The 13,411-nt window shown below is 41.6% G+C and overlaps 1 protein-coding gene across 1 annotated transcript; it reads left to right on the top strand.

The window, feature by feature from the left end:
• Positions 1-2,475: 2,475 nt before the first annotated feature.
• LOC110505115 (H/ACA ribonucleoprotein complex subunit 1) lies at positions 2,476-5,431 on the top strand. Its single transcript, XM_021584099.3, has 7 exons — positions 2,476-2,584; positions 2,992-3,205; positions 3,426-3,580; positions 3,764-3,823; positions 4,512-4,632; positions 4,725-4,844; positions 4,956-5,431. The coding sequence occupies exons 2-7, from the start codon at positions 3,004-3,006 to the stop codon at positions 4,964-4,966; spliced, it is 669 nt and encodes a 222-aa protein (XP_021439774.1). The 5' UTR covers positions 2,476-2,584; positions 2,992-3,003; the 3' UTR covers positions 4,967-5,431.
• Positions 5,432-13,411: the final 7,980 nt, after the last annotated feature.

Below are 13,411 nucleotides of genomic sequence, written 5' to 3'. Positions count from 1 at the left end.
TATAACTTATTCCAGTTGTGAGTCTAGGGGAAATAAAGCACATCAACAAGTAGGCTGATAAATGTAAATATGTATAGGTATGACAGTTGCACTTCTTCTAGTCCAGGTTGTTACGTGTGGCTCGATGCTCAAGTTGCAGTCAATGATGTGTATAAACCCTGGATTTCTGATGCTATGTAATGGCCAATGAGAAGCTGTGCAACATTGGCCCTCCCCAGAAGGAGCAGTCCATCCATAGGAATTATTGGAATTCCACAGTATTTCAACAAAATGTTACAAGGATAAAATTACACGGATTTAAGTCATTCTTTGTTGCAACATTAGTACTCTCCAAAAAGACTATGGAATACGTTTTCATATATATATATTTTTTTTACATTTTAATTGTTCAGTTCACTTTAAAAGTATACATTAAAGATGGAATCCGCAGTAGTGGAAACAGTGTCACTGACTGCCCCACGGCTGTTGTTGTTGTTTTGTTTGACAAAGCGGAGGTGAGGAGCATTGCACAACATGGCAACAAGAAAATTGCGGTACATGTTCTACCACGCTGCAATGATGTCCGGAGGGGGAGGGGGGGGGGGGACGAAGAAAGTGTTAGTTGTTTGCTTTACCGTGAAGGATTCCAGCTTTAAGGTGTCTGTAATGGAATGTACTTGTCAAATTTAAAAATGCATTTCTATAGCTTCAAAAAATATTCATTTTGTTTTTACGACAGAGGAGGAATAATAAAATGGCTGCACGGTGGCTTCAAAACAGCCCCACTGTCAGTTATCTAGGGATAATACTGTAATGACCTGACTAGATCATAAAGGAACAATTGTCCAGACAGAGGATTGAGTTTACGAATTGACGGTTTATTAACTCAACTTTACACAGGCTACTGTTTGGCCGTAGCCTACCCCAAATAAATGAAAGGTACCCCACAAGCCAACTGTGACCTTCTCTTGTGAAGGCCAGACATAAGAGAAAGAACAATGGCTAAACCTGGTCTTAACTTCCAATGCTCCCTCCCCCTGCCCAACTCCCCTCCATGCCACTCAGCCAACCACCAGGATGCCCAGCATTAGAACATTACAGGCATTCCCGTGATTGGCAGATAGCAGGTTGATTGGCACGAACACTGGTAAGTACAACACAACCCACTAATAGCCTAACACATAACACACCGCTGTCTGTGCGGGTCGCTACAATACATTACATTGGTCTCAGGTAACGACCTGGACCAGAGCGACGTAATGCAAAGGGGCACACAATTGCAGTTTTAAACAAATTAGTATTTTTAAAAAATATATATATTATACAGCCTTAATTAAATTAGCCTTCTCTAAAGAATATGTAAAGAAAACATGTGCCTGCTCTCAAAAGTATTACTGTTGACTTGGTAGCAAATCCAGGTCCAGACCTTCCAGCGTTGTCAAAGTGATTGTGTGTGTGGTGTTCTCAGGTAGGGGATAATCTCAATTGTTTCCTCCTCGCGCCCTCTTTCTTCACGGCGCGCCTACCTTCTGAAACCCAATTGGATGAGAAAGTCAGAGGTCCCGCCCCACTAACCTTCTCCTCCAATGAATTTTGAGAAAGACACGAGGAGAGGACGCGCGGTGAGCAATTGAGATCTTCCCCTAGTGTTTTTCACAGGATGTCGTGAATGAACGACAGTCTGAGTTTTACGACAATCCGGACTTCTCTTCGGTTCTCACCATAGAGATAGATAGACAACTCATCTTTGTATCTGTGCCATTATAGCGCCTGTGACATTACTGGGAAAGGGATAGGGGGATACCTAGTCAGTTGCCTTCAACTGAAATGTGACTTCCGCATTTAATCCAGCCCCTCTGAATCAGAGAGGTGCGGGGGCTGCCTTAATCGACAGCCACATCTTTGGCGACCGGGGAGCAGTGGGTTAATTGCCTTTTCTCAGGGGCAGAAAGACAGATTTTAACCTTGTCAGCTCGTGGATTCGATTCAGCAACCTTCTGGTTACTGGCCCAATGCTCTAACCACTAGGGGCAGCAACATTGAAGCTATCTCAATTTTAAAGTAGTCAATTTTCTTCTTCATTGGCTGATTGGTCTCAACTCATAGGAATCCCCACCCACTTTAACATTGTGGAAGCCCTCAATGGCAATGCCCATGCTAAAATGTTTTTTTTAAACCAGGTAGTTGGAATCCTGGGTGCTGATTGGTTGAAAGCGGTGGTCTATTAGACTATATTTCACAGGTAGTATGTAACATTACTTGTTTACTGTTCTAATTATGTTGGTAACCAGTTTATAATAGCAATAAGACACCTCGGGGGGGGGGGGGGGGGGGGGGTTGTGGTATATGGCCAATATATCACGGCCAAGGGGCTGTATCCAGCCACTCCACGTTGGGTCGTGCGAATAACAGCCCTTAGCCGTGGTATTTTGGCCATATACCACACCTCCTCGGCCTTTATTATTTAAATATCCCTGAAGAGACTTCTATCAATCTCTATAGTTCTCACTTTACGGCACCACCTGAAAGCACATGTGTTTTCGTCGCGTAGAACTTGTGTCTGGCACACTTCACTCCATCAGCTGAGCTTATTTGTGGTGCAAAGGTATGTAAATCAAATATATATATATATATATATATGTGTATTTCATAAGTTGCACGACGCGACCATAATGTGCTCAGCAAAGCATATCGTGATACTGTAGTCTTGATATGTTGAAAATAAGTAGTCAAGCTGGCTAGCTAGCTTGTTCAATTGATCCCTTGGAAGTTGTTGTACTGATATAGTTCATAAACGTGAAATCATGCATTGATCAAGTCATTAGTTAATCATTATACTGTTCGTTGGCTAGCTAGCTAGTTTTATTGTGGTATTTAGCCAGCAAAGCATTTGGAAACATCCACTAACGTCACTGACAATGTTTGAAGACCATGTCTAGTATTTGAAAGTGAATTGCTTTGAATTGTATCTATGCAACTTAATCTTATCTCCCGTCCTCCCAACTCTCTCAGGTACACTAGAACATGTCCTTCCGAGGAGGAGGTGGAAGAGGGGGCCGTGGTGGCGGATTCAACCGTGGTGGAGGAGGATACGGTGGTGGTGGAGGAGGATACGGTGGTGGTGGAGGAGGATATGGGGGTCGAGGTGGCGGCGGCGGTTTCCGAGGTGGTGGACGAGGAGGTCGAGGGGGCTTCCAAGACTATGGTCCTCCAGAATATGTGGTTGGTAAGATGGAGACCGCCATGTGATGCACCCATATCATGTTCCAGTGATGGAAAGGGAATTGTTAATGCTTTGCATCTTGAATTTACACTACACCATATGTACATCTGGAATGTACATATAGTATGCCTGGCATTGTTACATTTGTACTTTCACATACTGTTCCCAGTTTACTTATTTTTTTTCCTGTACTGACCAGATGTCCTTGCTCTTGTCTCTGCAGCATTAGGAGAATTCATGCACCCCTGTGAGGATGAAATTGTGTGCAAGTGTGTAACTGAGGAGAACAAAGTTCCTTACTTCAATGCACCCGTGTACTTGGAAAACAAGGAGCAAATCGGGAAAGTGGACGAAATCTTCGGCCAACTACGTGACTTTGTATCCTTTCAATCTTTCTTTGTCTAACCAAAGTCATCTGTGAAGTGTTTGGGAACATGTTTAATTTTCTTGATCTCATTAATAACACTGTAAAACTTGTATGCTTGAATTCTGTTTCTACTGGTTAACAATGAGTTTCATGTCATTTTTGACACTGGTTTGCCCCTTAACCTGAAGAAACAGTATTTCTCTGTTAAACTCTCAGATAATATGAAGGCATCCTCATTCAAGAAACTACAGAAGGTAAGCAATATCAGTGTATTACATGTAACAGAGCTGATGGCAATTAAAAGTGCTTTCATGGTCGAACTGGTGTTAACAGAGAATGCAAGATATCAGAACCTACCCCCGCTCGCCTGTCAACCAATCATCTATAAATCGTACGTAAAGGCCTTTTTATGGAGGTTCACTGAGCGCTGCGTGGCACCTCCACACAGCCGACGTGTACTTTCATTTTCTCGTGGACCCTCTTTCGGATTGACCATAAATTTGGTCAATTAGTTGATTGTTTAGCAAAAACCGACACGTGTGCCACTATGGGGCAAAACAGAGGTTGGCTTAGACTTTTGACAACATGTAAGCCAAATTTTGTCCGATGTTTATTGAAAACAAATATATTTGAACAATGAACCCATGTCTCAAATACGTAGTTTCTGAGCTAGTTAATACAATTTAAGCCATATTAGCGTTTACATGAAAATATGGTTACAATAACTCGAAACAAGACAGTGTCAAGAACAAGCTGAAACAAAACACTTAAGATTCCCCACAGGGCAGTTTCTTGTTATTCTTGTTAGCATCCAGAATCACGTAACGCTGACGACTGTCCCATGGAAGCGTGTACATTTCTGTGACTTTGTCAGCTAATCCATCTATTGCATAAACATAGCTATGGCATGTATTCCGTAACTCATTATATTCTGGTCCACAGTTCTATGTAGACCCAATGAAACTCCTACCACTCCAGAGGTTCCTTCCCAGGCCCCCGGGTGAGAAGGGTCCCCCAAGGGGAGGCAGAGGAGGTCGAGGTGGAAGAGGAGGTCCCCGTGGAGGTAAGAGCAAAATTGCTGTTTTTCTTGTGAATAAAAGGGGGTGGGAATGTTAGTAAATTTTTATACCCCCCAAAATATTTTTGCCCTCCCAGGTGGATTCCGTGGTGGCAGGGGCGGTGGTGACCGTGGTGGATTTGGCAGAGGCGGTTTTGGAGGTGGTCGAGGAGGGGGATTCAGAGGTAGAGGAGGTGGCGGTGGACGAGGATTCAGGGGTAAGTCCAAATCCAAGAAAATGAATCTAAATGAACGTGAATAGACAAGTTGTAAAGCTGCTTTGCATTTCATGTTTTTGTGGTGTTGATATGCCTTTTTCTATCATCCAGGTGGGAGATGATGACAAACTGTTTGCGTCGGATCCTCGCCAAGTGTCAATAGCGGCAGGAAGCAAATCGGTGCGACGCCTGAGCTTGGCTCTTTTGAACTTGACTTATGGAGAACAGGCGTTGCATCATTTTATACTGCTCAGCTGTCAATTTGATTTTGTACACCAATCTTTGATGAATAATGTGTGAATGGTTGGCTTTTATTTACTGACCTTTGAATGCACTCAGCATTCCCTGTGACAGCAATCATTAATAGCCCAGTTGCTTTTGTAACTCTTCAACATTGTTCACACTCGCTGTTTTTTGGGGGGTACATTTTGGATACGTCACATTGTTTTTCTTATACTGTTGGCTCTGACTCAGAGCTTTCAGCTAGACCAAAATATGGGCCCCTTGGGGGCACTGGACTGTTTTATCAATGTCATGATGGAGTGCAACAGTCATTTCAATATTGATAAAGCCAGAAATCGATGAAACCCCGATGTTTGTTTGTGGATGATATGATTGACATGAGTTCATTTGTTTTCATTACAATAAGTGGAAAATATTGTTATTACCCACAGATAATCAAATGTGATTAGAGTATTCCTGTCTTTTTGTAAAGAAAAGCCTTTGTCGTTCCAATTTATTTGGACATGTGACTTTATTTCCACTAATGCAATATTAGCTTTGTGTTCCTGAAGCACATCCTTTAAATTCAAGCTGATTGTGTGTCTGTTTCCAACACCCTTTTGTCCAAACTGTTCAGGTACGGAAATACAACTTGCTAGTACAACTGTCAAAGCAAATGATCCAGCAGCTCTCACTGCAAAGGCATGCCCCATCGTTCTGATGAAGGCAGCATAAAAATATTGCCGTTTGTTAGCTGCTTCTATGGATGTGAGCATTTGAGTTGTCACACCACACTTTTGTCAGGATCTCATTTCAGTTCAGCTTGTTGCTGTCCTATATCCAGCCATAATGTCTCCTGAATGGCTACAGTGACTAATCTTTGGCAATATTTCTTGCTTTAACAGCTATGTGGTCAACATGAGAGCTACTCCACACACTTAAAGGAAATTACATTGCAGTGTCATATGTTAATGCCTCACTTCAGTGGCTGGTTTCCCTGTTCAGATTGTATGCAGGGTGCTTCTAAGAAGGGGTAGTAAATCCCCTCCCTATGTGAAAACTGTCCTCCGAGAAGCCAGTGCTTTTTTTTTTTGTCACAGATCGGTAAGTAGTCCACTTGCCTCAAACCTCAATGTTCCTACTTCAAGCATACCCCCCTCCCCTTAATTTGTCACAAATGCACCAATTGACTGATCTTATCCTTTTATAAGATGTTTGCTGTAATTGTATTTAGCCCACATTTCATGCCCAGTCACTGCATATGTAATTTGAGGATGTCATAGGTTTTTGCAAATCATGGTACTCAGTGTGCTAACAGCGTTCCTGGTTGGTCTTTAGGCTAGTTCTTAAGCTGCCCGCAAGTTTGGCTCTTTAATGACTCAGATCTTTTCAACTCAAGAGTGAATCGTTCAACTGATTGTGTTCATTTGAGTCAGTAATGCCCAGAGCGTGCAGGACCCTCTACCGGCAAACGATGAATAGTAAACTCAAAATAGTAATGCTTCTATAAGCCTCTCGTTCACCATAAGGGGCTTGTCATTTGTGACAGACTTGGATATGTGTGCCTTAAACAATGCACATTTATTGGTACATTTGTAACAATGTCTATTTGTGGCCGCAATTGGACTAGATTGTGAACTACTCTTAGAGGAATGTATCAAGTACCCCTGGCTGCTGTGTGCAGTTCAGGGCCGGGCTCAATGTGGGCGGATGTTTGACTCTTCCCACCGGTGTTTTTTTTTTCTTCATCTGAGGTTTGACAGTCACACACCGAATAGAAAACACGTTTGTACAAGGCACACGTTGAATACAAACGTATTTAATTTTTGAAGATCGTAAGAAACATATAACGTGGTATTGGCGCATGTGTTGTAACACTTTTTGCTTCATGCTGTATTTGAGACAAGCAACTGATATTTTTGCAGTGAACAACAGACTTGTTATATTTGTCATGCCCTGTTAAAATTGTGTTTATATGTCATAACTTTGTAATTATATTATTTAATTGAGCATATATATATATACAGTTACTATCTATCCTGATTTATAATGCTATTTACTTTTCTCATGAGAATGGAGACAGACTATACCATATAGATTTGTGGAGTGGTTAAAAACACATTTTTAATGACTCCAACCTAAGTGTATGTCAACTTCCGACTTCAACTGTATATATAAACATTTCTTGTTAAACTATAGTTTTGGCAAGTCATTTAGGACATCTACTTTGTGCATGACACAAGTAATTTTTCCAACAATTATTTGCAGACAGATTATTTCACTGTATCACAATTCCAGTGGGTCAGAAGTTTACATACACTAATTTGACTGTGCCTTTACACAGCTTGGAAAATTCCAGATAATGATGTCATGGCTTTAGAAGCTTCTGATAGGCTAATTGACATCATTTGAGTCATTTGGAGGTGTACCTGTTGATGTATTTCAAGACCTACCTTCAAACTCAGTGCCTCTTTGCTTGACATCATGGGGAAATCAGCTAAGACCTCAGAAATAAAATTGTAGACCTCCACAAGTCTGGTTCATCCTTGGGAGAAATGTTCAAATGCCTGAAGGTACCACGTTCATCTGTACATACAATAGTATGCAAATATAAACACCATGGGACAACGCAGCCGTCATACTGATCAGAAAGGAGACGCGTTCTGTCTCCTAGAGATGAATGTACTTTGGTGCGAAAAGTGAAAATCAATCCCAGAACAACAGCAAAGGCCCTTGTGAAGATGCTGGAGAAAACAGGTACAAGTATCTATATCCACAGTAAAACGAGTCCTATATTGACATAACCTGAAAGGCCGCTCAGCAAGGAAGAAGCCACTGCTCCAAAACCGCCATAAAAAATCCATACTTCAATTTTCAGCTGCACATGGGGACAAAGATCATACTTTTTGGAGAAATGTCCTCTGGTCAGATGAAACAAAAATAGAACTGTTTGGTCATGATGACCATTGTTTTGTTTGGAAGAAAAAGGGACAGGCTTGCATGTCGAAGAACACCGTCCCAATCTTGAAGCATGGGGGTGGCAGCCTCATGTTGTGGGGGTGCTATGCTGCAGGAGGGACTGGTGCACTTCACAAAATAGATGGCATCATGAGGTAGGAAAATTATGTGGGTATATTGAAGCAACATCTCAAGACATCAGTTAAAGTTAAAGCTTGGTTGCAAATGGGTCTTCCAAATGGACAATGACCCCAAGCATACTTCCAATGCTGTGGCAAAATGGCTTAAGGACAACAAAGTCAAGGTATTGGAGTGGCCATCACAAAGCCCTGACCTCAATACTATAGAAAATGTGTGGGCAGAACTGAAAAAGAGTGTGTGAGTTAGGAGGCCTACAAACCTGACTCAGTTACACCAGCTCTGTCAGAGGAATGGGTCCAAATTCACCCAACTTATTGTGGGAAACTTGTGGAAGGCCACCCGAAAAGTTTGACCCAAGTTAAACTATTTAAAAGCAATGCAACAAAATATGAATTGAGTGTATGCAACTTCTGACCCACTGGGAATGTGACGAAATAAATAAAAGCTGAAATAAATCATTATTCTTACTATTATATCTACTACATTTCACATTCTTTAAACACAGTGGTGATCCTAACTGACCTAAAACAGGGAATTTGTACTTGCATTAAATATTAGGAATTGTGAAAAACTGAGTTTAAATGTGTTTAGTTTAGGAGTATTTACTTCCGACTTCAACTGTATATTTTTTAAATTACACCGCATTATTTCATTTTGGGGATCTTTATTTTCCACCTGCACGTAGTTGGTGGAATGCACACATCATTTTTGTGAAAGCCATTATACCAAAGAAGAAGAGGACAGTTGTTGGTCGGAGCACGTCACGGCATGAGTGTTTATTAATCCTGCTGTAGAATTTGTTGCTGCCAGCAGGTCAAACGAACGACTAAAATGTATAGGGGGTGTTAAGAGACTTAATTAAGCCTATGCAACCGTACCACCGTTTGGCTGCCTAAATAACATCTGCATAACGCCTGCGTGTAAGGTTAACTAACATGTCTTCATACCAACATCTTACTAATGTCTGTGTGACGCCTGCGTCTGAGTGTAGCCTATGGCTTGTGTATTTCCTGTTATCACTAATGGCCTAGAAAAGATTATGTCCAATCTATATGTAATCTGTCTTTCCCTCAACACCTCATGGCATGGTATGTTATCTTATCTCGCTGTAAACAGATCTAAATGTTGTTAGCCAATCACAGACTGTGTTGTGACCAGTTCCCCAGTAGCCTAAATCAGACAACCAATAAGACTTGTGTCCGTGGCTTTCAGTCAAATAGAGGAGTTCACATGCTTTCCCAGAGGGTCCGTGGTATTCGGGACCCTTGGGATGTCCCTTCCTCTGTCAAGTATAAGTGTAAAATGGTTAAGTTTTGTATTAGTTTAGGGTTTAGGGTTCAGGATAAGGACTTCCCAAGGAAACCGGATAGCAGTGACCGTTCAAAGAGTGAGAGACTGGCACGGTATTTGTGAGCTCGGCGGCGACACAAACATTAATCTGTTTGTTTTTTTACAAGCGGCAGAGACGATTTTCGAGTGTCTGCCCCAGATAGTTTCCTTAGAGACAATGAAAATAATTACCAAGATGTCCTTGATCCAATTGAAGAGTAAGTAGGCTATGTTAAAGTTGTGATATCGTTAGGAAATATTTAGACCTATTGTGTTGATAAGGAAAATTTGGTTTATTTGAAAATAATACATTTTTGTTGATAACAAGTGTGCGTAGGCAATATTATTTACTGTGTAGAGTAGGCTAGTGTACAATAATAATGCAATTTGATGTTATTATTTATCAATTCAATTGTAAATTAAAATATACACATGGTGCTATAGGATATACATATTTTACATTGTAATACACTACCCCTACATGCCATTGTACTATAGGATATATACATATTTTACATTGTAATACGCTAACCCTACATGCCATTGTGTGCTGGAGCTATGGATTTTTCCCCCCACTGTCAATAGGCCTACACATTCACACTCGAACTGAATTGAATGGGGGATGCATAAGTACTTTTCACTGAAGAAGGGAAATGAGATACAACATACAACTTTGATCGAAGACCTAAAATCATGCCTTACAAGACCAATGAAATCATAACGGCATCCTAATATAATCTAGACACAGGGGTAGCCTATTCTACAATAATGTCACTCTATGTGCTAGTATTGTTTATCTAATTGATCAATTAAATTGTAAATGTGGATGGGTATGATACATCATTAAATTGTACTAGGTGGATGCAGAAGGAGCCTATAGCCTACAATAATAATGTCATTGAATGTGCTATAGTATAACTTATTTCATTGATTAATACAATTGTAAATAGGGATGGGTAGGCTACATCATTCAGTGAATACTGAATATCTTGCTATCTGTGGGAGTATGTTAATAAAGGCTTTTCAGCTGTTGAACTATGCCAATGTCTAACTCATTTCTAAATCTATCTTTCTTTTAGTTAAGAAGTGATGAGCCAGAGAAAACTATCAGCGTCACTGCAGCTGTTCTACAAACCACCCACACTGCTCACCCTCCACTATCAACCGCATCCTCTTCTCCTGTTCTAACTAATTTGCTGCCACACTGAAAAGGATTGTACATACATACCACTGTGCCCATCTCATTGCAACATGATCCATCCAAGCCCTCAGCTGGATGCCTAAAATGTGAGAAATGTGAACAAGATGCTACAGTAGTGTGTGTGTGTCTGTGTGTGTGTGTGTATGGATGGAGTTCCAAGAAAAGACATGAGAAGATGGCAAAGGAGATAGTGATGACAGTAAAAGCATACAGTATGAAAATAAAGACCCCATGGGATCTAAAATGAGTGTGGGGGGCCCTCTTGTGTCTCCTTTTTGTCCATTTTGAGGATACCACAGTCATCCCTACTGGGTGATGAAAACCTTCAAAGGTGGTGGTGCTATGTTCCGTGTTATCTTGAATACCTGGCAGATGTTTGAGTACAGAATTAAATAAGTTCCAACAAGGCTCTTTTTCTGTCACCAAAGGAGAACCCTTCTTGGTTCCAGGTAAACTCAGCAAAGAAAGAAACATCCTCTCAATGTCAACTGCGTTTATTTTCAGTAAACCTAACATGTAAATACGGTATTTGTATGAACATAACAAGATTCAACAACTGAGACATAAACTGAACATGTTTCGCAGACGTGACTAACAGAAATTGAATAATGTCTTCCTGAACAAAGGGGAGGTCAGAATCAAAAGTAACAATCAGTATCTGGTGTGGCCACCAGCTGCATTAAGTACTGCAGTGCATCTCCTCCTCATGGACTGCACCAGATTTGCCAGTTCTTGCTGTGAGATGTTACCCCACTCTTGCACCAGGCACCTGCAAGTTTACGGACATTTCTGGGGAGAATGGCCCTAGCCCTCACCTTCCGATCTAAGAGGTCCCAGACGTGCTCAATGGGATTGAGATCCGGGCTTTACGCTGGCCACGGCAGAACACTGACATTCCAATCTTGCAGGAAATCACGCACAGAACGAGCAGTATGGCTGGTGGCATTGTCATGCTGGAGGGTCATGTCAGGATGAGTCTGCAGGAAGGGTACCACATGAGGGAGGAGGATGTCTTCCCTGTAACGCACAGCGTTGAAATTGCCTGCAATGAAAACAAGCTCAGCCCGATGATGCTATGACACACCTCCCCAGACCATGACGGACCCTCCACCTCCAAATTGATCCCGCTCCAGACTACAGGCCTCGTGTAACAATCATTCCTTCAACGATAAACGCAAATCCGACCATCACCCCTGGTGAGACACAACCGCGACTCGTCAGTGAAGAGCAATTGTTGCCAGTCCTGTCTGGTCCAGCGACGGTGGGTTTGTGTCCATAGGCGACGTTGTTGCCGGTAATTTCTGGTGAGGACCTGCCTTACAACAGGCCTTCAATCCCTCAGTCCAGCCTCTCTCTGCCACTGCGAAGGCTATAAGCTGTCAGTCATGTCTCACCGTAGCATTGTCTTAGGCGTCTCACAGTACGGACATTGCAATTTATTGCCCTGGCCACATCCACAGTCCTCATGCCTCCTTGCAGCATGTCTTAAGCACGTTCACACAGATGAGCAGGGACTCTGGGCATCTTTCTTTTGGTGTTTTTCCAGAGTAAGTAGAAAGACCTCTTTACTGTCCTAAGTTTTCATACTTATGACCTTAATTGCCTACCGTCTTTAAGCTGTTAGTGTCTTAACTACCGTTCCGCAGGTGCATGTTCATTGTTTATGGTTCATTGAACAAGCATTTGGAAACAGTGTTTAAACCCTTTACAATGAAGATCCGTGAAGTTATTTGGATTTTTACTTATTGTCTTTAAAGACCTGTCCTGAGTCCTGAAAAGGGGCCATTTATTTTTTTGCTGACTTTATTTCTATTTTTGGTTCCATGTAGAACCCTCTGTGGAATGGAGCCCAAAAGGGTTCTACCTAGGCACAGAAATGTTTCTACCTGGAACCCAAAAAAAATATCCTATGGGGACAGTGGAATAATTATTTTAGCTTGTAGATAGCACCTTTTTTTCTGAGTGTAGGCCTATATTGCAGTGGTTATCCCGTGGTTTTCTGTTAAAATAAATTGTTACGGATACAGGTATCCTGTGTGTGTGTGTATGTATCCTGTGTTCTTTTCTCTCCTTCTCCCCATAGGTAAACCTTGTTAAAAACACTAGTTAGAACTGGGTGGACCACCCACTGTATTTTTGGTTAGTTAGCTGTTGTTGAAATAGGCTAGTTTAGCTTAGAGGATTTTGGGATATTTGTTTCTTTCCTTGGGTCCAGCTCAGCCCCCCCCCCCCCCCCCCCCCCCCCTTGTTACCATCCCCCCTAGACTCTCGGGCCAAAAGGGATTCGTAACATGAATGCAACAGGCCATGTGCGTCACTGGAGGATCAGCAAGACAGTGAATCATTGGGTCCCCAACTCAGTATGACGTATGACTATAGTGAACATGTCTAACATGCACCGTTATGCAATTATTAAGAGACTACAAATAGCTAATCCTGGCGACCAATGTTCTAGCATTAATTAACCAGAGATGTCAAGATGATACCCAAGAATATGCTACAGTATGTGTATAGTGTAAATAACAACTACCAATAGACTTACTGAATTAGAAGCATTTAGTCAATCAAAGAATTACTCTTTAAAACGAGGAATGCAGTTATTCTATTTAACTAATGGATGAAAGAATTGACACTCAAACAAGTACAGTGTACGTGAAATACATTACAGAATAACAGTATATGACTATCACCAATAGGCTAAAACAACGTGGTGACA

The sequence above is a fragment of the Oncorhynchus mykiss genome, chromosome 25 (assembly GCF_057628025.1).
Source record: "Oncorhynchus mykiss isolate SJ-2025 chromosome 25, ASM5762802v1, whole genome shotgun sequence".
NCBI classification, from domain to species: domain Eukaryota; kingdom Metazoa; phylum Chordata; class Actinopteri; order Salmoniformes; family Salmonidae; genus Oncorhynchus; species Oncorhynchus mykiss.
This window is presented reverse-complemented; position numbering and strand designations above follow the sequence as displayed.